Raw genomic sequence first — 26,715 nt, forward strand, 5'->3', positions numbered from 1 at the left:
CATTTCATTAGAATGTTTTGGAAAGCTCTCGAGGTCAGCTACAAGAATATGTAATAAAAAATAGGGGATGCCGTTTAAAAAAATTGAGGTGACTTTCATGTGACTTTCAAATAATTCTTCAAGGTCAAAGCAATGGTACCATCTTATGGTCCCCTCAAAACCAAACAACTTTTGTCTGAAAAATTTTTCTCTCCCGTGCTTGGTTTTCGACATATTCGACTGGATGGATTAAAATGGTCTACCTTGTATACGAATAATATCATGTGCTGTATGAAATGACAACTGATAATGACGGTTTTTATTTAAAATGTCATTTCCAATATTAGTAGATGTTCTTCAATATTTTAGTGAATATTTTGATGAATTATGGGCTACAATTTTAAGTGACTATTTTTAAAAAATATTATTTTTTTGAAAAATATGATTTTTGAAAAGTTATTTTTTTACCCAGAAGAGAGCATGTTGTTCAGTATATAAGAATCCTATATCTTATTGTGAATTACCATAGCTAACACCAAGCAATAATATTTTTTAAATTTAACGATCCAAGGTACCCAAGTAGGAATTTACTACTAGCATCAAAGTGGCCCAGTACCGATTTATGATAAATAGTACCGATTACTGATAAACGTTATAGTACCATATGTCAGTCGGATTTAGTATTGGTATGATACTGGGATGATAGAAAAGGGCCAGTATCGGAAAACAGTACTGTCACAGTACTGAAAATCAGTACTGTACCAGTATAAAAAAAAGTATTAATTCCTAGCACTGAGGAAATACCTATTCTGGGTCAGTACTGAGCCAATATCGATTCCTTTTTATTATTTGTACAATTGTTAATATCACAACTATATAGTACGGAAAGAAAGATTAGACCATGGTCGGGGGGGCTGCACTTTCGTATTTATACAGGTCTATTTTTAATAGTCATATGAGGAAAAATTCTTCGGGGCGACGGTTGGAATCGAGTCTTCAACTTGTCAGGCAAACGTTCTTACCACTGAGTTATTTAGGTTTCGCGTTAGTGACCTTTTCTGTTTTCCTATAAAGGACATTGGTATAGTCCGTTTTTTTATACTCGCACGATACTGGCCCAATATCCTCTATTAGCAGATCATATATGATTTTTACTTGGGTATCCAGTACTGATTCTACGAACAGAGCCAGTATCAATAATATATTTTAAATACTGGGCCAGTACCGAAAACAACAAACACTTTTCGATAACACCCTAGTATAAGTACGGTACGACTATCCAGTACCTAACATTAGTACGGAGCCAGTACCAATAATATAGCTTTTTCATATTAGGTTCAGTACCAAAACCGGACATTCATTTTTCAGTATTGATCCAGTATCGAGCCACTTTTGTGTACTGGCGAAACATATACGAGGGCTGCTCCGTAAGTTTTGCGACTAGTAAGGAAAACACGGCAATTTGTCATTGAAAATGGCTTTATTGTTTTTCAAAGTACTCTCCATGATGATCAATATACTTCTGCATTCGCTCAAACCATTTATTATAGCATCCATGACACTCCGAAAATGGTACCTCCAAAACATGTGTTTTAAACGCATCAACCGCTTCTTCTGGCGTCGAAAATCGTTGACCACGCAGTTTATTCTTGATGTTCGGGAACAAAAAGAAGTCATTGGGTGCCAAATCAGGACTGTACGGTGGATGACCCATTAATTCGATGTTTTCACTGGTCAAATAGGCGGTTGTTTGAGCCGATGTGTGAGAGCTCGCATTGTCATGGTGAAGAATGATTCGTCGTCTTGAGTTGTTTTTCCTTATTTGGCCGAAGACTTCTGGCAAACAAATGGTTGTGTACCACTCAGAATTGACCGTTCTACGTTTCTCTAAGGGTACTGTTGCCACATGACCAGTTTTTCCGAAAAAACAGGCGACCATTTGTTTCGAAATGCTTCGAGCGCGAACAACTTTTGTTGGGTTAGGTTCACTTTGAAAGACCCACACAGTCGACTGCTGTTTAGTTTCCGGCTCATATGCATAGATCCATGACTCGTCACCTGTGTAGAGGTTATATACGGCATTTGACGCACCTCGATCGAATTTCTTCAGCATTTTTTTGCACCAATTTACACGATCCTTTTTTTGAGCAATTGTGCGGGATCCAACGTGAACAAATTTTTTTTACGGCCAAATATTCATGCAATATCCTTTGTATGCAATTCATACCAACACCCAGGAATGCCTGAATCTCACGGTATATCACATGTCGATCTTGCATTATCAATTCACGCACAGCATCGATGTTTTCTGGCACAGCAGCTGATTTTGGACGACCTTCGCGAGGTTCGTCGGTGAGCGAACTACGATCACGATTGAATTCATTAAACCAGCGACAAATAGTGGTCTTGTGTGGTGCTTCATTGCCAAAAGTGGAAGCAAATTGATCGATGCACTCTTGTCTCGATAATCCACGTCGAAAGTCGTAAAAAATCATCGCACGAAAGTGTTCTCGTGTTAATTCCATTTTTTCGCTGAGACGCAATTTTCAAGTCACTGTAAACAATACAAGTAGCCTCCGTACGATAAAACGTTTCGAGTAAAAAAATCTTCCAAACTGTCAAATATTTTTGATGGTAAGGTTAGATTTTACCTAGCAACGCCAGTGTTGCCAAGTCGCAAAACTTACGGAGCAGCCCTCGTACAATTCTCTACTTGGATATCTACATCCCAGACAGCATACAATATATATATTTACAAAATATTTTAAAAATATAGATATTAAATATTTTATAAATGTTCAAATGTCCGAGATTTTCAGGTATAAAAAGGTTAATAATAAGTATTTAAAAATATTTATGAAAAACATTTTTTATAAATACTTCTATGAAAAAGATTATAATTAATGAAAAATTTATGATAAATATTCTTCATAAATATTTTTAAATATTTATCATAACTTTTTTCATATCTGAAAATCTCAGACATTAGAATATTTATAAATTATTTAATATCTATTATTCTAAAATATTTTAATAATTTTTCTATATATTCTAAAATATTTTAATAATTTTTCTATATATTCTAAAATATTTTAATAATATTTTAAAATATTGTGTGTTGCTTGGGATCACCTACGTTGTACATTATAGTCCAGAAGTTTGGAAGCAGTCATATTTTTGTGTGAAATAAAAAATTGTTTGTAAATATTATGAAAGCAATTGTTTATAATAAACGTTTATTGACATTGACGACTACTTTAGATTAGAACACTAATTTTATATGCCTATAGTTACATTACATTAAATAAAGAAATTCAATTAAATAAATCGACTGATAACTTTAACGAGCTCAGAAATTGTAACTTGCGTCTATGAATGCTTGAATTCAACTATTAAGATTCTACTTAATTAGAATACAATGATTAGATACTGGAATTGAGGATAAACATCATATTTCTGTGATTCAAAAGTGACCAAAACAAAGTAAGTGTTCAACCGCAAGTAGATAATAGCAAGAATTTATTAGATATAGGCACAAAGATTTGGTGTTCTGAACTAAAATAGTCGTCAATGTCAATAAAAATTCATTATAAACGGTTGCTTTCATAATATTTACAAACGATCTTTTATTTTACACAAAAATATGACTGATTCCAAACTTCTGGCCTAGTAATGTACATTCAACAAACTTATTGGTACAGGAGTTAATTCAATCTCGCTATACATCTATAAACACATCTTGAATAATACTGAAGCTGGGGAGAAAAGAAAATAAAGAAGAGAGAACAAAGAAGTGAGAAAAGATAGGAAAGGAAAGAAAAAAGAGCAAGAGAAGAGAAAAAGGGAGAAAAAAAAGAAGTATTCTCTGGGTGGCGTACATATAGACTTTGCAGTATTATATAAAGATAAAAATATTCCGATACCTCCAATGACATTGTACGATAAAAGAAAATTCTTATTTACCCTTCATTGTCTTCGTCTAAGGCGAACGCTCAGTTGAAATTTTATTTTCTAATTATTTTAATTACAATATATAAAGATGTCTTATAACAGTTGACTTTGAAACTTTCTGGCTTTTCATTTACAGCTTTTTAGATTATATTTGTATCGTCGTTTCTTTTATTTTATTAATTTTATTAATAAACTTAACTTTTATTAATAGACTCTGGAAGTGTTAGCGCGCGCTCACAGCGAGAATAAATACATGAGGTTAACGTGACTTGTGCTGTTACTAAAGAGTGACGCCAACATGTGCCCCATTTCTGAGCAGTGAAAAATGTAATAGATACCAAATTAAAGGCTTTGATGAGCTGATTACAAAAATATAAAATCAAATATAAATAATTAGGGCCTATGAGAGCTGGAGCGCTGAAAGTACGTACGCATATATTTAACTATTAAAACGAAATAATTGTGCACAAGATCTAATTATGTTTGTTTAATTATTATAATCAATATAAACATTTCAATCTTGTATTGGGTAATCTTTAATGTGAAGATAAAATAAATTCGGTCCACAAAATCAGTCACATAACGCTCATATATTGAATCTTAATGCATTAAGATGTCAATGCGTCTCTAAAACTTATATCTTTCTAATCAGCTCATCAAGACCTTTAATTTGGTAGCCATTTAAGTATATTTTTCGCTGCCCAGAAATGGGGCACATAACCTATCCAGTGACATCACTCTTTAATTCTAATGGATCGATAATAAATAAATATTTTAATACATCTACTCGTTCTATTTAATATTTAGTATAAATATTTAGTAATATTTCAATTTTCATTTAAATTTAATTAATAAGGCACGATATTACGCTCATACGAGATCACTATAATAAACATAATATTATAATGTTCGTTAACCAAATGAGGGCATTAGAGAGTTAAAGAAATGATAACATTAATTGTAATTTACATACATTACACAAAAACAAAGTCATTTAGTAAGCGGTGATTTACTATTCTACTAAATGTCCTACTAAAACTCAACAATTTTTATTTAAAACGTTTTTTTCTTATATTGTATATTTCCGAGATATTTCGGGTTGACATTTTAAAAAATTGGTAATTCTTTATGATATAGTTTTATAATTACTAAAAAATCTATAATTAAGACTTTTATCTAATGAATATTAAAAAGAGGTATCAGTAAAAAAAGAATACTTTTGCATATCCATGGTTGGCAGGAACGCAAAGAGCAGCAACGCTGAGCGCAGCTCTACCATCGTTATCGGCATGATCGATTTTAGCTCCGAAATCTAGTAGATGTTCTACAATCTCACTATGACCCATGTATGCTGCAGCAATCAGTGCAGTTCTACCTTCGTCATCTGTTCTGTTCACATCGGCACCATGTTGTAAAAGTGTTTTAACAATATCTTCATGTCCACCCCATGCAGCTGCCCTTAGTGCAGTTCGTTGATCCCAATCAGCGCAATCTACCATTGCACCGTGCTTTAAAAGTTGTTCGACCACCTGAAATAAAATTTATGAGAAATACTTCGTTTTACGGAATGTCTCATTTCAATTCTCTAAAGTACCTAGGATATCAAATAAGATATGAAAAAGTATTTTGAACATAAGTTGTAGAACTCCAATAAAAAGAAGATAATCGATATAAGCAGTCAAATATTTATTTGATCTTAAAAAGCTCTATTAAAATCAACTTTAATTTTTTATGGAAATATATAATTTTCTAAACATAAGTTGATTTTGCCGGTTATTTTACATATAAAAGCATTAGAATAAAATCTGAAAAATGAATAGAGATTTCCGAGATATTTTACATTTTATCATGATATTTCTTAATATTAAGAGATATGAAATATATACTATATGATGTGATGGCGTTTGAGCCTCCGTCATATTGAAACCGTTCTTGGCGAACGGCTGAAAGCGCTCGGTCCCGCAATAAGCACCGACACCTGATGGTCAGTAATGACACTGGGAACACGCGGTAGCCAAGGGAACCTGTAGCCAAGGCGAAAGGCATCGAACGCGGGCAAGCGTATCGTTATTAGGTATCCCGCAGGAGGCGGATGAGTTGTTTAACGAAGGGATAAATAAGCCAATACCGTGTGGGAGAGATCTCTTCTCCTACGATCTTCGGATGACACGTATAATCCGTTGTTAGCAGTCTGATCTCGCGAACTATCTTACGCCCCAGTTAGTCAAACCGAAAGACATTATCGGACAGCAGCCGCGATTCCACGCAAATCCGTGGGACCAAGAATTTGCAGGTGCGAGTGGGTGCAGCCGAACCAGCGGAAGCTACACCTATGGAGGGAGCAGTCGGACAGGGCGGAAGAACCTCGGCGTGAAAGACAAGAGGCAACAGAGGACGAGACACGATTATCTGGCAAGTCATTGTCCAGGGCTCAATTACCTCAAATTTCATAACACCAAATGGTCCGAAATTTCATCACATCAAACCTTATAGTCCCATAACTCCTAAACTTAATTACCCACGAGTTAAAAACCTCACTTTTACCCTAAACCCCATAACCCCCAATTCCATAACCCCGTTATGAGGTTATAAAATATTGGTTATGTAGTATGGGGTTTTTAACTCGTGGGTAATCAAGTTTAAGAGTTATGGGACTATAAAGTTTGGAATGATGGAGTTTCAGCTCCAGCGACCCCTTCGACGCGTAAACGGAGTTTAGGGTGAGTAATGTATAAGCCGGTGCACCGCAGCATGTGGACTATAAAGATTTCCACGGAAAACCAGCGGCGTGAGAGCCGCTTCGTCGTCAATAGCGTATCGAATAGCGTAGCGTTGTAAATATATTCTGTGTAGCGTATTTTGTGTTAGCCTAGCGTAGCGCCGCGTATATTTTGTATTGAGTAGTCTTTAATAAATTGCTATATATCAGGAAACTGTCGATCGTTATTGCATGTCCCTTCGAGATCCGAACCTCCGCGAGAGGTAGCTGCGCCCGTACCGGGCGGGCGTCCGTCGATCGTGTGGCGGAACCAGGGAGTCTAACTCCCCGGCGCATAGAATGCCAAAAAGCATTGGCAAACATTTGGTGGACAAAATTCTGCCTACATCACAAATCTGTATCGATTTTGATGAAACTTTTTTTAAAATACTCGTGAATAGTTCTACTATAATCTCTCACTGCCAAAATTTTGAATAAAATAAACATAACTCCAAAAAATAACCCCAAACTCCATTACCTATTACCTCTAATTGCCTTAAACTTCATAACGTTATGGTCCGAAACTCCATCATTCCAAACCTTATAGTCTCATAACTCTTAAACCTGATTACCCACGAGTTAAAAACCCCATGACCCCAAACTCCATAACTTCATAACAGAGTTATGGAATTTAGGGTTACGGGGTTTAGGATAAAAGTGAAATTTTTAACTCGTGGGTAATCAGGTTTAGGAGTTATGGGACTATAAGGTTTGGAGTGATGGAGTTTCCACCATGGTGTTATGAAGTTTGAGGTAATTAGGGGTAATAGGTAATAGAGTTTGAGGGATTATTTTTTGGGGGTTATGTTTACCTTTTTCAAATTTTTGGCAGTGAAACATTATAGTAGAACTATTCACGGGTATTTTAAAAAAAGTTTCATCAAAATTGATGCAGCTTTGTGATGTAGGCAAAATTTTATCCACCAAATGTGTTTTTCGGCACACTGTGCGGCGGTGCGGCAGTCTCCGCACCTGGCGCCCATTTACTAATTGAGACTACGAGAAGTGCGTGTTGATTCGTAAATAACCTGCTCGGGCGGAATTTGTGAGTGAGTGTCGCGTTGGTACATCGCGGCCGACGTTCAAAAAATATGTCATAAATAACCAAATACTAACACAAATAACCAAATACTAAAACAAATAACTATACACTTTTCGATAACCTTATCTAACAAGGAAACCCACACAAGTGTCCGCCTCCGATTTTCATGAATTTGTAATATGTTGTTCTTTAGATCAAAATAACAGACACGTATTTTTTTATATGTACGTTTTCTCAAGTTTAGAGAATGAAGTACCCCTTTGAAAAAAATCAGTTTTTTCATTCGAAGAGAATATAATAAAAACTATAAGAGATAGAAAAAATGTGTAATCGCGATGCGTCGCGTTCCGGATCGCTCGCGGATCGGTCGACTGTGTACGAGTTGTCAGAGGCTTTGTTTATGCGATGGCTCGCAGGGTGCGATGCGCGGTGCGCGGGACGTGGACGGTGTTGTAGTCACGTATTCGCGAGTTCGTCTGTTGACGTTTCTCGGCTTCTCGCCTCTTTAAATTTAATTAACAATTTCTTTCGGTGCTGTAACTGCTCTTCGATGCAGCACAGTATAAGCGGTCGATCGGTAATATTGCAACGGAGCTGCACGCGTGGTATCGCTCGTGTGGCGGTACCCTAGATCTCCTCTCGCGGAGATTCGATACTATTCCGTGTATGCGGTGCAGCAGTCTACCCTTGTGCACGGAACCTTAGCTATCGGAGTTTCCTTTGTAATTGAACGAGACTGGCTCGTTCTAACCTGAGCGCAGTTGCGGTAAAGACGGTGCTGCGGACGCGCCTATGCGTCGCGGTAACGAAGTAAGTGCAATCTCGCTTCCGGAGATCGTTGGCTAGTATCGCGGAGGTCGACTCGTGTCCTCGCGAGGCGACAACGACGGTGTGACCCTAACGCGGATCCTTAATACGCGGTGTCGAAGCTACGCTGCAATGGAGCGAAACTTCGAATCGACGATGCTGAGTTCGCACACGGCGACTCGATATGCTGTGATCTCGCTCGCGCTAAGGCGAAGGCGAGATCCGGTTTGCGGTGCGAAGGGTGCGTTAAGCGCCCTTCCTGTGTGTCGGTTCCAGGCCCTTCGGCGGCCGTGGAACCTTGCGGATGACGGTAGTTTTCAGTGTCGGCGTCACGAATCCATGAGCCGACGACGGAATGGTTGCTGTCGCGAATCCGCGAGCAGTAACCCGCGAGGAACGGTGTGAAGAACAATGTCGATGTCATAAGTCCATGAGTCGACGGTGGAGTGATTTCAGTCGCGAACAGAAATCTGCCAGGAACAGTATATGCGGTTTTCTCCAGAAAGCGGATGATCGGAATCGGATTCTCTCTGAAGAGCGGTAGATCGGATCTGATCTTGATTATAATTCGCGGCCTTTTATATATTGCGAATCACGCTTGATTCGCTGTCTACCACCGGTGTTTGGTGGCCGCGTTGTTTACTAGGACATGTTCTTTCGCATTTCTTTCTTGTCGCATTGTTCTGCGCTTTTCTGTCACGATATTTTGGATCGTTACAATAGTTTTGAATAAACTTGAATGGTTTGAAGAGTACTTTACAGAAATTATTTGAAAAAAAAAATTTTTTTAGTCAATATTTCCCCCACCACTTCTTCTTATTTTTCAAATTGTAAAATTTGTTAATAACGAAATGAAAGCCTATTTCAATACGAATTCAACCATATATGATAAAGTTATTTTCCGATATACCATTAATGGGAAAAAATTATAAACCCTTATATACGCATGTAATCCGTACCCGTCCGTGCGCTCAATTCTTTACGCAGCACGCATTCTACTTGTATTTTTGCTTACAGGAAATAACGATAAAGATAGATAAATTTCGCATTCTGCATTCAATGACGAAAGTTTTCATAACATACAGTCGGCGAAATGTTTATTACTTGTTATCACTTCAATATGCAATAAGATCATAGTATGAAGATATGAAATGTAAAAACGAATTATTTGAATTGCACGAACGAAATGACGCATATTTCTCTGTACAGAGTGTCTCATACTCTCCTCCGGGCATTTTGTGGGAACGTAGAACAGGTTGCGGTGAACATAAAATTCCTAATAATACCGTTTTGCGATATTCGCAATAATTATCGAGATATTAATTGCAGAAAATTTGTGAATGATCATGCAGAATATGGTAAATAAGTTATAGTAGCGATGACTGCCGTCGTGTACTTATAACTTAGGTTAAATTGAACAAAAAAGTCCTCTACTATTTTGAAAATAATTATATAGATTTTTAATTATTAATTAAAGAAGATTATTGCACGATTTTACGTGATAATGCACTCATTTTCTTTAATTAATAATTAAAAATCTAGGTGATTATTTGGAAAATGGTAGAGGACTTTTTTGTTCAATTTGACCTAAGGTATAAGTACACGACGGCACTCGTCGCTACTATAACTCATTTACCATATTCTGCATGATCATTTACAAATTTTCTACAATTAATATCTCGATAATTATTGCGAATATCGCAAAACGGTATAGGACTTTTATGTTCATTGTAACCTGTTCTATGTTCCCACAAAATGGCCGGAAGAGAGTGTGAGACACTCTGTATATATTAGCGGTAATACATGTGTATTGTAGTCTATCTATGCAGCCTATTTATTGATAATTTGAAAATTGTGTGTTTTAAATAGACATATTTTTATTTCAACCGAATTACTTATTCGTTCATATTTTACCAGACATTTTGTTAATTGATCCAAAAATTTCTTCAGTATACATAAGGTTTTTTATACGATGCGACGTTTTTAATATGAAGTGAATCTTAGGTTTATAAAAGATGTTCGAAATAATGAGCATCATTATTAATGCAATGTTGGATTCTTCTGATCATTGATTGTCTTGCTCTTCTAATAACATCGGGAGTTATTGACGCACAGGATGTAATAATTTTTTCTTGCATATCTTGAGGTGTAGTTGGTTCGGTTTTGTAGACCATATTCTTTAAGATTCCCCATAAAAAGAAATATAGTGGTGTCAAGTCTGGTGAACGAGATATCCATACAGGATCCCCATGTTCAATGCAGCGATTTGCAAATATTTCATTGAGTTTATTTCTCGCAAACAATGAAAAATGAGCCGGGCATCCATCGTGCTGGTACCACATTGTTTGTCGTGTTTGATCTTGTATTTTATGTTTTCAACTTGTTTTGAGCTCTTCTATCATATGATCAAAACAAAACATATCGATTCCATTTAAAAAAATGAATACCCGTCCGTGCGCTCGGACTAATAGAGGAATATTAATACTAATGGTTCTCGTAAGAGGCAAGAAAGATCTCGTGAAAATGAAGAACCTCCACAAGTTACAAGAGAACATACGGAGGAAAAAGAATAAATATAAAGAGAGAAATAGACTTATAATTATTAATATTTATCCAAAAAATAGAGTAAAAAATATGAAAATTTTATGAAAGTTTTTATTTTTCTGTATCATCAATATGGAAGGACAAGACACAATGGAAGACAGAAAAAATACATATTTAATATTCACATAATGAAATTGTAATTAATTGTACATTATAAATTATGAATACACATTTTATGTTTATGTAAATATGAAGCTCTTTATTAATTATAAGAATTAATTATTAGAATATAACAATATAATTATATAATAATATTATAATGTTAAAACAAAGTTACATCAATGAAAATAGAAATGTGTTAATATATGATTTATAGTTTAAATTCATAACAAAGATGATGATCGTGAAAAAAATGTTGTATACATAGAGATTTTTTGCACCATGCACAAAGTAATTATGGCAATGTTGCCGCAAAGATCACATGTTGTTTTTTAATGTTTTTTAAAACAATAATCTACAGGCGTTTCAAATTCGTCAGGCTTATATTCTATATAGCCGCTTTTAAATCAAGCATATTTAAATAAATTTCTAAATGTGGGTCTTGTGCATGTAATTTTATATCAAAATCTAGAAGCATGACAATATCCGAAAAATGTTTTTAAAATTCTTCCACAATCTAAAATCATACACATCTAATGATTGTCCGTCGTTCCTGCTGATATTGTCAGAAAAACAATATCTTCTGCATTGTCTGGCCTATTTCTTGTAATTAAATTTGGGCAATGACCAGCCCACGAATCCAATAATAAAACAGATTTTGGACCAACGTTTTGAAAATAAATGTCTCTTAATCATATCTCAAAATGATGCGATGTCAATTTTCCGGATTTTGAAACCATAACATAAATATTGTTTTTCCTAAACATTGTTTCCTGTACTCGTGGACCGAATGTTCCAGTAGATTTTTTTAACACAATAAAAAGAGGATATAATATACTACCATCGCCTGAAATTGTTGGTTGTATGGTACTATATGTTGTTGTCGATACCGATTGTACTGTGCGCTCATTCTAGTTGGAATCCGCTTTGGTCTGAATTATATATATTTTCAAATCCATAACGCGTATATAATATAATATTTAATATTTTCGATAAACCTATTGCTTTCTGCTTCTAGATATTCTTTTAATTTCAGAGTTTTCTTTGTTATAAATTTTGTAATTTTTCGGGATACAATTTTGTGCATTATCTTAAAATGTCTTACACATTCATTTGATGCTGTAAATCCCGCGGCATTAATTTCTCCTTGCGCTTTGAGGGCCGATCGAGCAATATCTATGTCATGAACAGCTGCTCTTTTGTGGAAACTTTCTTGGAATTTATTTAATGTATATGATGAAATTTCTTTTAGCTTTTCCAATTTTGTTCACTTGTTCCCGCCACCTTCGCAATTGCCGGAGTGATGTAACTTTCCGAAATGTTTTACGTTTTCAAGCGATTTTGATTTCACTGAATCATCAAGTTTCCAAAACTCAACAGCTCTTTTATATTCAATTGGGATGTCATCATTTATACTATGACGATTCTTAATTATCGTCCGTCATTCTGTAAACCGTGGTAAGGAAGCCTTACGAGCTTCCCAGCTGCAAGCGGATGTCGCGTCCTGGCCGTGAGGCGAATGGGACGCGAACCTACGCAGCTCTCGAATAATTTGTGTATGAAAATACGGTCATCGGGGGGAGGGTTGAGTCAAGAAGAAGAAGATCACCATCAAGGAGGACGGCTGCCGACGAGGGAGAGGAAAAACCTTCGAGAGAAGCGGCAGAAAGACCGGTTGTCTCAGGTGAATCGTTTCCGTATAGAATAAGATTAATTAGAAATCCACAGGGTGGGACATTCTACAAAAGCCTGTTCCAGCTAACATCCAGAACGTCGAAGAGGAGCTGCCAAAGTGGAGCGGTGACAAACTGTCGCGAGGAAGCCGCAAGGACGGAGTGGATTGACATCACGGACGAGCGGAGGATAACTGCCGCCAGGGCAAGGCCGGCGAGCGCATCCTTCGCGACCCGGAGCGTCCTCCGAGCCGCGCGAAGACGCCGCAAGGCCCGTGGACCGCCATAAACAACGGCTGCCAAGAGAGAGCAAAATCCAAGGTCGGAAGGACTAAGAAGCTCAGAGAATCGACGAAAGGAAAACAGTCGCCAAAAATCGGAAAAGGAAAATCGGGGATTACATCCGACCAATGAGAGACTGAAGGCTGTCGAAAAGCGGTTCGAAACCTGAGATATAATGGGACTTCAACGACTGCTTGAGAACTTTTTCGCCCGTATCGCCGAAGCACAGATAGCTGTAAGAGACCTGCCATCCGCAGAGCCGGGATAGAGAGAACCGAGGAAGCGACGACTCGACCTTCACCTCGTAAGGCCGCTACCGCACCAGGGTTCGACTTTTGTGAGACCGGAGGAACCGCCGCTGTCTGCTGCCGACTGCTCCCACTCCGCTATAGCTTTTGGTGAGTCCGTTCCAGAGGGAACGAGCAGACTTCTTTTTGGTAATCCGCGTTGCGGAGCGGACGAGGCGTCGACGAGCGAGGACCCGGCCGTCCTCCTGGGCGAGGGCGAGGGCTTGCGCCCCTCTCGCGCGTCGGGGAAGAGCTCCGGGTATCGTAGGAATAAACTTTTGCTCCCGAACATCCGCCGTGCTGTACCGACGAGCTGGTACACCGAAAGTCTCCGTGGCTGTCGTGACCTACGTCGGTCACGACTAGTAACACGCGCTGCCGAATACCCCTATCGCAACCGCGAGCAAGGATCCGTATTACTATCAACTAATATCGCTGTCGAGATTTGGAACATTGTTGTAAACGCTACTGTATAATAAACGTGATCTAAGCCTATTCTGAGTTGCATAATTTTGATAATAGCCGTCTTATCCTCTCACCTCCGATCGATCAAGAACTAGCCCCTCTAACGCGAATCCAGCTGAGCTGCCGGTCGTTCGTGATAGCTGTTCGTGCGGAGGACGAGTTCCACTCATCGGCGAGACCAATTAATTCGGGATATATTTCTCTTAGTGCTTCGTGATAGATTTATTTTAGTGGGTACGACTCGCCGTACCTGGCGCCCCTTTAGTGTCTGTCGAGCTGTCGGGTCTCGCAAAATCCGCCGAGCGGCCAAGCAAAATAATAGAACCTCATTTTGTCCTGCCCCCGATTCGTGTGCTGACTGCATGAAAGAGCAGCGTTACAACACATACCATTTTTTTTTACATAATACGTTGTTTCTTCTTCTTCACTCCTTTCTTGCAGTTTCACTAATTCTGCTTCCGGTATATCGAAAGAATTTTCAAAATCAAAACTATCTTTTTCTTCTATTTCATATTCGTCGTCCTATATTTTTTGAAGCATATTGTCTATTTTATCTTTTACTTCTCTTTCTGTATTTGTAATAGGAGTTTGTGGTAAATTTAAAAAGGAAACAGCAAACAGCAATATTATCACGTTTCTTGAATTAAACAGCATTTTACCTTAAAAATTATATAGTACATTGTAAACATATAAATATTTGTTTAAAAATATATTTGTAATTATTAGGGCTATTTAATCCGGATCATACCGTTATTCGGATATCCGGACATTCAGGTACAATATATAATTACCAATAAAATCCGTCCTAAGGATATTATCAGGATATTCGGATATACTTCGCGCCACGAATAGTGTGAATAATGGTATTATTAAAATATCCGTATAGTATGGATATTCTGATACTCTAGAAAAAATACGACAAATAAGATTTCATGTTATAACTTTTCAAAAGTTAAAAATAAAATTGTAAGAAAATTTTAAACAATCATATAAATTTTCTAAATATTAATATACTTACAAAGACGTAGCATTTAATACAAGATTAAACGATGTAACGCACTAGACTAACGTTTGCGAAGCGACAGCATTTTATAGTATCGCTTATGTAACACGAAATATTATATTAAGGCTCGTCTACAATAGCTGCAAGGCGGTAACGTGAACTGTGAACATGAATAAAAATAATTAATTTCGCGTCTTATAGCCTTATAGCCGTATTCTTACAACTATTGTGGACAAGTTTTAACTTTCGTCAATTTGCGGAAACACTTTAGGACATTCATTTTTACATTTTATATCTTCACACTATGATCTTATTGCATATTGAAGTGATAACAAGTGATAAACATTTCGCCGACTGTACGTTATGAAAATTTTTGTCATGCAGAATGCGAAATTTGTTTGTCTTTATCATTATTTCCTGTAAGCAAAAATACAAGTAGAATGCGTGCTGCGTAAAGAATCGAGCACACGGATTGGTACGGATAACATGCGTATATAAGGGTTTATAATTTTTTCCCATTAATGGTATATCGGAAAATAACTTTATCATATATGGTTGAATTCGTATTGAAATAGGCTTTCATTGCGTTATTAACAAATTTTACAATTTGAAAAATAAGAAGTGATGGGGGAAATATTGACTAAAAAAAAATTTTTTTTTCAAATAATTTCTGTACTCTTCAAAGTACAGAAATACATTTCAAAGTACTCTTCAAACCATTCAAGTTTACTCAAAATGTTTTTTCCTATCTCTTATAGTTTTTATTATATTCTCTTCAAATGAAAAAAACTGATTTTTTTCAAAAGGGTACTGTACCCCCTAAACTTGAGAAAGGGTACATATAAAAAATACGTGTCTGTTATTTTGATTTAAGGAACAACATATTCATGAAAATCGGAAGCGGACACTTATGTGGGTTTCCTTGTAAATACACTCTGTTAGAATTAGTACTTATAATGATAAGAAAAATTGATCGGAAATACTAATTTTTGCAAACGAATGCATCAATAAATTATTTAAAACTGATAAAATCAGTCAATTAAAATAAATTATTTAAATTATTTAAATATCTTACAACAATCGACTTTAAATAATTCCACATAAAAAAGAATTAAAATAAAATTATCATGAATATTTTAAGAAATATTTTATATTTTGTATTGGAAAGTATTAGGATAAAATGTAAAATGTCTTAAAAGTATTCATTTTTCCATGAATTTATTCCACTTTGTCCAGAATAACCAAAAAAATCTACTTATTTTACATAAACTATATTTTTAAACATTTAAAAATTAAAATTATCCTTGATATGACTTTCCAAGGAATAATCCAAAATCAAATAGCATGTTTTCTCTGAAAATATATAATTTTTGTCCAAGATATATTTTCTTATCTTCCTTAGTTTTCTATTAGAGATGTATCTTAAACTACAATAAAATAAATCACATTCTATATGACCTACGACATAAAGCGTCAGATATAATTATTTCATTAATGAGAAAACTATTTGTATCTTTGATATAAAATTAATTGAATCTACTTTTTTAAATTTAAATTAAACTTGAGATTACTTTTTAAAAATAAATTGTTACAATATTATTCATTACCCATTAAAAACAATAAATTCTCTCTCTCTCTCTCTCTCTCTCTCTCTCTATTATAATTAATTATTTTAAAATTTAACTCTTTAATGAATATATCTTCGCGCGGAACGAGTTCGTCGGTCCCAAGGTTGGTTCGCGCAATTCAGTGATAGGATCATTAAAATCTAAGGAGTAATAAGCGCTCAGTGATGCATCAGTACGCGTATGTTCGGTCGTTATCGCAGTTTGTCGGCGATGGTATTACAAATCATGGATGGTTCCCAGTTTGGGAAGTGAAACGATGGAGAGAATTTGTTTTGACAGTATTTCGTCATAAAAATCCTCTTGCAACGGGGCACATATTTATTTATTTACTTATTTGAGCAATTTTCGAATATTTACTTAGGTTTATTTATGTTTACTTAAACATTCAATTTATGGTAGTCACTTTCGATAATCTTGATATATATATTTGAAAGTTATAAGTAACGGTCAAAAGGAGTAAACGATTATTTGAGTCTACCCATTTAGCACAAAATATTACAATGACATCACAATAGACTCACAATAGAGTCACAATGTTACAGAAAAATTGTGAGGTCACTGTGATGTTATTAGAAGGTCGTAGTAATGTCATCGTTATCTACCCAGATAGCACAAGATGTCCTATAGACGTCCATTTTATGTCCGTTTTACGTCCATAAGATATCCGTTAATGTCCATAATTTGGATGTCCAATTAAGATATCCGATCTTAGACATAAAAGTCTTAAGTATAAAATTCGACTATAGGCATGTTGAGAATGCGCGCTATCAACGCTACATATCATTCTATCCCCAGGCAACAACGTCACGTCATTTTTACGTCAATAAATGGTGATTACCAATCCTAGAAGTTATGTAACCAATAACTGACGTTTAAAAAACGTGATAATTTTGACGCGGTAATAACGTCATTTAAAGACGTCTATAATACGTTATTGAAAGTTCATTTTTTGGGGGCAGAGCCATAATCTCATCGCGACAGAACTTCTGTGGTTTCTGGTCGAAAAATTGCTTCAAGTAATTTTCACAGGCCTCTTTTGAAGTCAGCTTTATACTATTAAGAGAGTTCTGCAAAGACCTAAACAGATGATAGTCTGAGGGTGCTATGTTAGGGCTATACGATGCATAAATCAAAACTTCCCAGCTAAGCTCTCGCAATTTTTTCCGAGTCATCAAAGATGTGTGTGGTCGAGCGTTGTCGTGATGGAAGACGACCTCCTATTGATCAATTCTGGCCGCTTCCTCTCAATTGCTTGTTGTAATTTCTCCAGTTGTTCACAGTAGAATTCGGAATTAATTAATTGTTTCATCGAGCGGTAACAGCTCATAGTGAACGATTCCCTTCCAATCCCACCACACACACAACATCACTTTCTTCGTCATCAATCCAGGTTTTGCGATTTCTTGCGCCTTCTCTCCTTCTTTTGTCCACGATCTTTTTCGAGTTCGATTGTCGTACGTGACCCATATTTCATCACCAGTTATTATTCTCTTTAGAAATGGCTCAATTTCATTCAATTTCAGTAGCGTATTGCAAATGTTAATTCGGTCCATCATGTTCTTAACATTCAACTTAACACTCGTGAGGAACCTAAACATCCAGCTTCTTTTTGTATCCAGCGTTGTGTAAATGATTCAAAACTGTTTTGTGGTCGATGCCTAGTCACCTGGCAATCTCCACACTGCTCACATGCTTATCACGCTCAACTTTCTCCATGATTTTATTGGACTTTTCGGTGATTGGTCGACCGGAGCAAGGTTCATCTTTGACGTCGAAATTTCCAGTACGAAAGCGAGCAAACCATTTCCGTACTGCTGATTTTGATAGAGTATCTTCACCGTAAACAGCACACATTTTTTCACAAGCAAGTGCAGTGTTCTTGCCTTTATCGTAGTAATACTGCAAAATGTAACGAATTTTTTTCTTATTTATCTCCATTTTCAAAATAAAATAATTTTTGATCCACTTCACCGATTTCAATATTTTTCGACTCAAAACAAAGGTTGAAATGTCATGCATGTCTAGTGTTGTCGATGCGATTAGTAGTTACAGAGTGCTGAACATGTAATCCCATCTAGTGCGCCATGAACATCAAACGCTACGAACTTTTTCCCACACGCAATACACTATAAAAAACAATTTTTATTTTTTCAAATTGTATTACACATTTTTTATAAAAAAAGCAACAATAATAGAGAAATAACGAGTACAAATATAGAATCGTACGGTTAAATGACCAGTTTAAGTGCCACTTAAAGGTGTATATATGCCATTCCTGGTAAAAATTGTTCTTATAATTTTTCATAGAATTTCTCATATTATTTCCAGACAGCAGAATGTCCAAAATCGGCTCATAAGATGTCTTTAAGATATCTTTAAGACATCTTTAAGACAAGTTTATAAAATATTATCTTAAAGATATCTTAAAGACGTCGTAAATATGTCTTATGACTCGATTTTGGACATTTGTGTTGTCTGGGTTATTATTATTATTTTTTAAATATTATTATGTCATTAAATCTGAATGATTTAACCATCATGCAATAAGTACTGAAGGCAGCTGAACCGAATAAAATATTAGTCCCGCCATGTAAATAACTTTTACAGAATTTTTGTAATGGTTTATTTGAAATTATATCTTATACAACACCAAATATCTGAAATACATCTCAGAGACGTTCCATAAACAATGTGATATCTCTGGGATGACTCTGGGATGTATTGGGAGTACAAATAAGTCTCCGCCGTTTGACAAAAGATGGCCCACCAGTAAGTTATGGTTGAAATTGTCAGATGTAAAACGTCATATCGTAAGGTTGGACATCTGGCAACACCATAACCTTGAAATATTAGCGATTTTGTATCAGCATCACATAATTTTTTTCGTGCAAAAATGTCGAGTTTTGAGCCGAATAAGCGTTATTTGCGAACTTTTGATTTACTTCTTTAATTTGAAGAAATCTGCAGCTGAGACGCATCGATTGCTTGTAGAAGCATATGGTGAGGCTGCTTTAAGTGAGAGAAGTTGTCGTGAGTGGTTTCAAAAGTTTAAGAACGGTGAGTTTGACGTCGAAGACAAAAAACGTAGCGGAAGGCCAAAAGTGTACGAAGACGCGGAATTGGAAGCATTATTGGAGGAAGATTCGTGCCAAACGCAAGAAGAACTTTCACTTACATTAGGAGTGACTCAACAAGCAATTTCACATCGTTTAAAATCATTGGGAATGATTCAAAAGCAAGGAAATTGGGTTCCATATGAACTGAAGCCGAGAAACATTGAACGCCGATTTTGCACATGTGAAATGCTGCTTGCCAGGCATAAACGAATTTTTTGCATCGTATAGTCACTGGTGATGAAAAATGGATCCACTACGATAACCCAAAGAAGAGGAAATCATGGGGACCACGTGGCTATGCTTCAACATCGACAGCCAAGCCGAATATTCATGGAAAGAAACTCATATTGTGTATTTAGCGAGATCAGCTTGGTGTCGTGTATTATGAGTTGCTCAAACCGAACAAAACTATTACTAGGGCTCTCTACCGAACACAATTGATGAGATTGAGTCGAGCACTCTAGGAAAAACGCGCCCACTACTACTCCAGACACGACAAAATTATTCTCCTGCATGATAATGCTCGTCCACATGTTGCGGCGCCAGTCAAAACCTACTTGGAAACACTCAATTGGGAAGTTTTACCCCACCCGCCGTATTCACCAGACATTGCTCCCTCTGACTATCACTTGTTTCGATCGATGACGCACGGTCTGAACAGCACTTCACATCATATGAAGATACCAAAAATTGGGTCGATTCGTGGATAGCCTCAAAAGTTGAAGCGTTCTTCCGAAGCGGTATTCGGTATGCTGCCAGAAAGATGGGAAAAAGTAGTGGCTAGCGATGGACAATACTTTGAATAAAACATAAGGTATTGTTCTTTCACAATAAATGCCTAATTTTTTATAAAAAACGGCAGAGACTTATTTGTACTCCCAATATTTCGAGCATTTGTGCTGTATAGATATCATGCTTCGATTTTGATAAAATTTAATACAATCTGAACTGGACGATCAACCAAATTAATTAATGTAAAAGCACAGTTTTTTATTAGCATAAAAATGTCATTATCTGCTGTTTTATTGCAGTGATTTTCTATACAATCTCTGGTAGAAAATTAATTTCGAATTATCGTGCCGGTCTCTTTTACATTATTTATACGCTAAATGGTTTCGTCTATATTTTGCATTTTAAAAGGCGAACAAACTTTAAGATTTTTCTTCCTTAAACTTTCTGACGTCAGTCTGCGCTCAATTTGCTTATTGGGTATCGATCGAAGAAGTGGTGTAGTGTCTAAAGCAACAGACTCCAAAGATGTCTCATAGTCCAAGTTCGAGTCCTAGTGCTAGTGAGAATTTTTTAAATGATATAACATTAGAATCAAGTAATAAAAAATTTTCAAGTAAAATCAACAAACCCTGTAACATTTACAAATATTTTCTGTTAAAAGATAGAACCGAATAAAGATATTCCGACACGTCATTTTTGTCTCTTTATGACGTAATTTTCACATTTTATTATGATGTCGGTGGGCTGTAACTTATTCCGATCATTTTTACGTTATTATTACGTGATTATAAAAGGATAATTGACGTCAGAAATGACCAAAAACTGACATGAAAATCACGTCACGTGTTGCCTGGGATAGACATCAGGTAGGTATCAAATAGGTACAGAAACGGCCTTATTTCGGACATTTTATGAATGTCCAAAGTTATGTGAAACGTACATTTTATGGACGTATATTGAATGTCCATGTGCTATCTGAGAATGAACGGTACGACACTAAAAATAATGTAAGTCCTTTTTTTAATATTCCAAAGACGTCCAAAATAGGTAAAAACGGACATCCTATGAACATCCACCGGACATCTATTGGGCTTTATTTGGACGTCTTACGGACGTCCCAATATCCAAACTTGAACATTTATTGAACGTCCATAAGACAACTATGTGCTATGTAGGTATACTCTGTGATGTTCAAGTTATATCATAATATAAGGTGTAGTAAAAAGAAATCCATTATTTTTGCATGAAATTGAAGGCTTTATTTAGCATAGTTAGAATGATCCGATTTAGGTCAAATATGCACCGTTTTGTTCGATAACTTGTTGCCATTTTGAAGGTAATTCCATTATGCCTCTCTCATAGAAACCCTTGTCCCTATTGGCAAAAAACTGGGACAGTCGATTTTCACAAGCTTCTCTTGAGGCGAATTTTTCACCAGCAAAATCATTCGCCATAGACAGGAACAGGTGGTAATCACTTGGTGCCAGGTCCGGACTATAAGGTGGATGCATAAGAACCTCCCAACCAAGCTCCCGGAGCTTCTGGCGAGTCACTATCGATGTGTGTGGCCTGGCGTTGTCCTGATGGAACACAATTCCTCTCCTATTGGCCAAAGCTGGCCGCTTCTGGGCGATTGATTCCTTCAGACGGTCCAATTGTTGACAGTACAGGTCCGAATTAAGAGTTTAGCCGTAGGGGAGCAGCTCATAGTGGATGATTCCCTGCCAATCCCACCAAACACACAACAAAACCTTCCTGACCGTCAATCCTGGCTTGGTCACCGTTTGCGCCGGCTCACCGCGTTTCGACCTCGACTGTTTTCGCTTGACGTTGTCATAAGTGACCCACTTTTCATCACCTGTCACTATCCGCTGCAGAAATGGGTCGATTTTGTTGCGATTCAGCAGCGATTCGCAAATGGAAATTCGGTCCATGAGGTTTTTTTGCGTTAACTCGTGTGGCACCCATACATCGAGCTTCTTTTTTTATCCAGCCTTATTCAAGTAGTTCCAAATGGTTTTTTGTGCAATGTTTAGCTCCTGGGCAATCGAAACAGTGCTTACATGACGGTCGGACTCGACGATTTCCATTATTTTATCAACATTTTCGACAATTGGCCTTCCAGAGCGTGGTGCATCTTTGACATCAAAATTACCGGAACGGAATCGACGAAACCAAAATTGCGCGTGATTAACTGTTACAGTATCAAGACCATAAACACTATTCACATTTTCAGCCGCCTGACTTGCGTTTTCGCCTTTATCGAAGAAAAACTGTAAAATATGGCGTATTTTCTCTTTGTTGGTGTCCATCTTTGACGCGCGCTCAAACAATACTGAGTCAAACAATTACAAAACTGTCTGAGAAGTTTTTTTAGTACGAAATCTTATCTTTCTAACGCCATCTAGCGTAAACCGATCGCACTTATACAACGCGAGATACACATTACTAAAGCCATCTATTGGAAAAATAATGGATTTCTTTTTACTACACCTTATAATATCGCAATGACGAGTTATTTTCGTCACAGACGCAATGTTGCAGTGACATCATTATAATATGAAAAGATATGTCACAATTATATAACTTGTATATCACAAAATGGTTAAACATATGTAACAATGATTCAGATAACATAATGTCTAAAATCTGGACATAATACGTCTTAAAGATAACCTTTAAAAAGCCTTAAAAATATTTATACGTAAATCATCTGAAAGACATCTTAAAGATGATCCTTAAGACATGCTATGTTCCAATTTTAGACATTATATTGTCTGAGATGTTAGGATAATTTTACTGGAATAATTATTATAAAATGTAAAGCAACGTTTAATTTAAATCATTTAATTTATAATTAATATTTATATGGAATATATACGGCTACTATAGTAATCAAATTAATATTTTATTAATAATTTAACTCACAGTAACTTTTTGTATATACTGGTACCCATACAGCACACAATTTATATGATACAAATTTATAAATATTTATATCGAATTATTTCTTAAACATATTATATAAATATTTTATAAATATTTATATACATAAAGAAAAATGTATCAAAATCTTTATTCATAATATTACTAAAATATAGGCTAAATATTTTATACAATATTCATAGTAAATAAAAAATAAATATTTGTAGCAATATTTTATAAATATTTCTACAAATAATATACATAACAAAATGAATATAATTATTTATAATTATTAAATTAATGAAGAAATAAGAAAATCGAAATTTAATTGGTAATGTATACAGAAAAAAAATTCTTTAAATTAAAGAAATATATTCTTTTATCAAAAAAATATATTTTGTTAAATATAATTTCTTAACTTAAAAAAATATTTATTAGACTTTAGAAAACATGTAATAAATATAAGGTAATGTTTTTTAAATTTGCAAAATAATCTGTAAAATTATGAATTTCTAGAAAAAAAAATAATTTCCTTACAAGAAGAAAATTAGTGTTCTTTTTTGTAAAAACTGTGTTTAAATAAATATTTGCTTGTTTTAAAAGTAAAATAAGTGCAAGTTAATCATTTTATAAATCTAAATAAATTATTTTGTAATATTAAAAGTATCTTTTTTGTGTTTCAAATTAAAGTTTCTTTTATTATCACAGAAAACAATTTATTTAAATTTACAAAATGATTTGTATTTTATTTACTTTTAAAACAAGTAAATATTTTCTAAATATACCTTTTACATACTTTTTAAACATATATTTTACATTTAAAAGGATCTATTCTGTTATTTTAAATAAATAATTTTTTTCGCACATGGATATACTATATATCCAGCAAACTATTTGTACCAAATTGCCGCCAAATTGACACCAAATATGACCAAAACTTGACGGCAAATCCGATGCCATCTGCGTCCGCAATATGCTTGGGTTTTGTCAGCAAAGCTTGGTGACAAAATCTGACGCCAAATTGTCGCCAAATACCGAGCAAAGTTTGGCGCCCAACTGCATCGCACAAACCTTGGTCGGTATTTGGCGTCAATTTGGCGTTAGATTTCACCAAGCTTTGTTCGGTATTTGGCATCAATTTGACGTCAAAGTGCGCCGCACAAACCTTGTTTGGTGTTTGGCGCTAATCTGCCAACAACCTTTGATTTAACAGATGTTGTCCAATTTGATGACATTTTGGCAGCAACATTTGTAGTCAAGTGTTGAGCAAAATTTGCTCGAGCCGATTTAGCTATCTGGATATATACAATACAAAGCAATACTCAATCAAAGTGACAGTGACACAATAGATAAGGTGAACGACTCAAGAACCAGATGTCTCAGGTTCGAAACTCGGCAATGGTAAGCAAATTTTCGAATTAAAATTTAACTTAAATTAAGTAGCGTGTGAAATAACATAAAGTGAAAACGAAGAATATATATACCCAGACAGCACACGACGTCTAATAAACATTCAATTTTGCTTTTTATTTAGTCTCAACGTCCATGGACCTAATATGGACATTTTAATTACATTAGTGGATGTACAAAGTACGTTGACTTTTATACGTTTTAAAGATGTTCATTTTATATATTTCTAAGGAACATATGTTGAGCTCGCATATGCCTTCATTTAATAGTATAAACTGATTTCACCAATACGAATAAATTTAAACAATCGATTAAATTTATCTTCTCTATTGGAACAATTGTATCTCAAACGATGATGTGATTGGTTAATTCCATCGAAAAAGTTATCATTACGAGTTTTTGAAAATTGCGAACAAATTAACCTCTCAATTTGCATTATTAATAAAAAACACAACTAGCAAAACAATAAAAACATTTAAACATTTAAAAACATTTAAAAAACATTTTTTAAAACATTAAATATAATGGAGTAAGTTCTCATTTTTCATTAAAACAAATTATTTATATAACGTTTGAAAAAATGTTTCGTTTCTTAATATTTAATAGAAGTTTGACATTCTTTAAATATTAAAAAAACATAACATTTTTCCGTTAAAGAAAACATTTCTTAATGAAAAAAGAGAATTTACCCAGACCCTCTTATAGAAATATCATACTAAGAATCATTGATAATTACTTATTATCCAGTATTTTTAATACTGAAAATAAGTAATTATCAATGATTCTTAGTATAATATTTCTATAAGGGCAGCACAAAATATTTATGATAAAGATTCATAAATATTTAGGTCGAATTATTTTTTTAAATATTACATAAATATTTTATAAATATTTCTATACATAAAGAAAAAAGTATCAAAATCTTTATTTAATAAAAAAATAAATGTAATTATTTATAAGTTAATAAAAAAATAATAAAATCGAAATTTAAATTGGTAATGTATATTAAAATAATTCTTTAAATCAAAGAAATATATTTCGTTAAATATAATTTCTTAATTTAAAAAAGTATTTGTTAGATTTTAGAAAATATGTAATAAACATAAAGTAATATTTTTAAAATTTATAAATATATAAATATTAATAATATTATAAATAATATTACAAATAATATTATAAATTATAAATTCATAAATATTTTTTTTAATTTATGAAATGAGGTGTAAAATTATAAATTTCTAGAAAAAAAAATTACCTCCTTACAAGAAGAAAATTAGTCTTTTATATAAAAACTATGTTTAAATAAATATTTGCTTGTTTTAAAAGAAAATAAAGTACAAATAAATCATTTTATAAATCTAAATAAATTATTTTCTAATATTAAAAGTATCTTTTTTGTGTTTCAAATTAAAGTTTCTTTTATTATCAAAAAAATTTATTTAAATTTCCAAAATGATTTATTTGTATTTTATTTACTTTTGTAACAAATAAATATTTTGTAAGTATACTTTTTACATACTTTTTAACCATACATTTTGCATTTAAACATTTCTATTCTCTTCTTTTAAATAAATCCTTTGTTTTCGTACATGAATATACTATATGTATACAATACAAAGCGTCTCTCAATCAAAGTGATAGTGGCGCAATAGATAAAATAAATGACTCAAGAAGGTCTGACCAAAGGTTTCGGGTTTCGAATCTCGGCAATAGTAAACAAATTTTCGAAGCAAAATTTAACTTGAATTAAGTAACGTGTGAAACAATATAAAGTGAGTATGAAAACTAAGAACATATATATTTAAAAAATTTAAGAAAAGTTTAGAAAAGAGAAAAAAGTATTATGGTGGTTGCACAACTTGAGCAACCCGACAGGACGTCTTGCACGATGGGCATTAGAGTTACTCGAGTACGACTACGAGATCGTATATCGAAAGGGAGCGTTGCACCACGT

General features: G+C 34.7%; 1 protein-coding gene across 9 annotated transcripts in view; it reads right to left on the reverse strand.

Annotated features, from left to right (window-relative positions):
* LOC116846727 (ankyrin repeat domain-containing protein 50) overlaps positions 1–26,715 on the reverse strand; it is a 692,623-nt gene that overhangs the window by 377,947 nt on the left and 287,961 nt on the right. For 8 of the 9 annotated variants that reach the window (XM_032820946.1, XM_032820942.1, XM_032820941.1 and 5 more), the window contains one exon: positions 5,148–5,459. The exons of the other annotated variant lie outside the window; for it this stretch is intronic. In XM_032820946.1, the coding sequence (XP_032676837.1) occupies positions 5,148–5,459 (312 nt within the window). The remainder of the gene's footprint in view (positions 1–5,147; positions 5,460–26,715) is intronic. 9 annotated transcript variants of the gene reach the window in all.

The sequence above is a fragment of the Odontomachus brunneus genome, unplaced genomic scaffold (assembly GCF_010583005.1).
Source record: "Odontomachus brunneus isolate Ranch 3 - 2012 unplaced genomic scaffold, Obru_v1 Obru_scaffold_068, whole genome shotgun sequence".
Lineage (NCBI taxonomy): Eukaryota > Metazoa > Arthropoda > Insecta > Hymenoptera > Formicidae > Odontomachus > Odontomachus brunneus.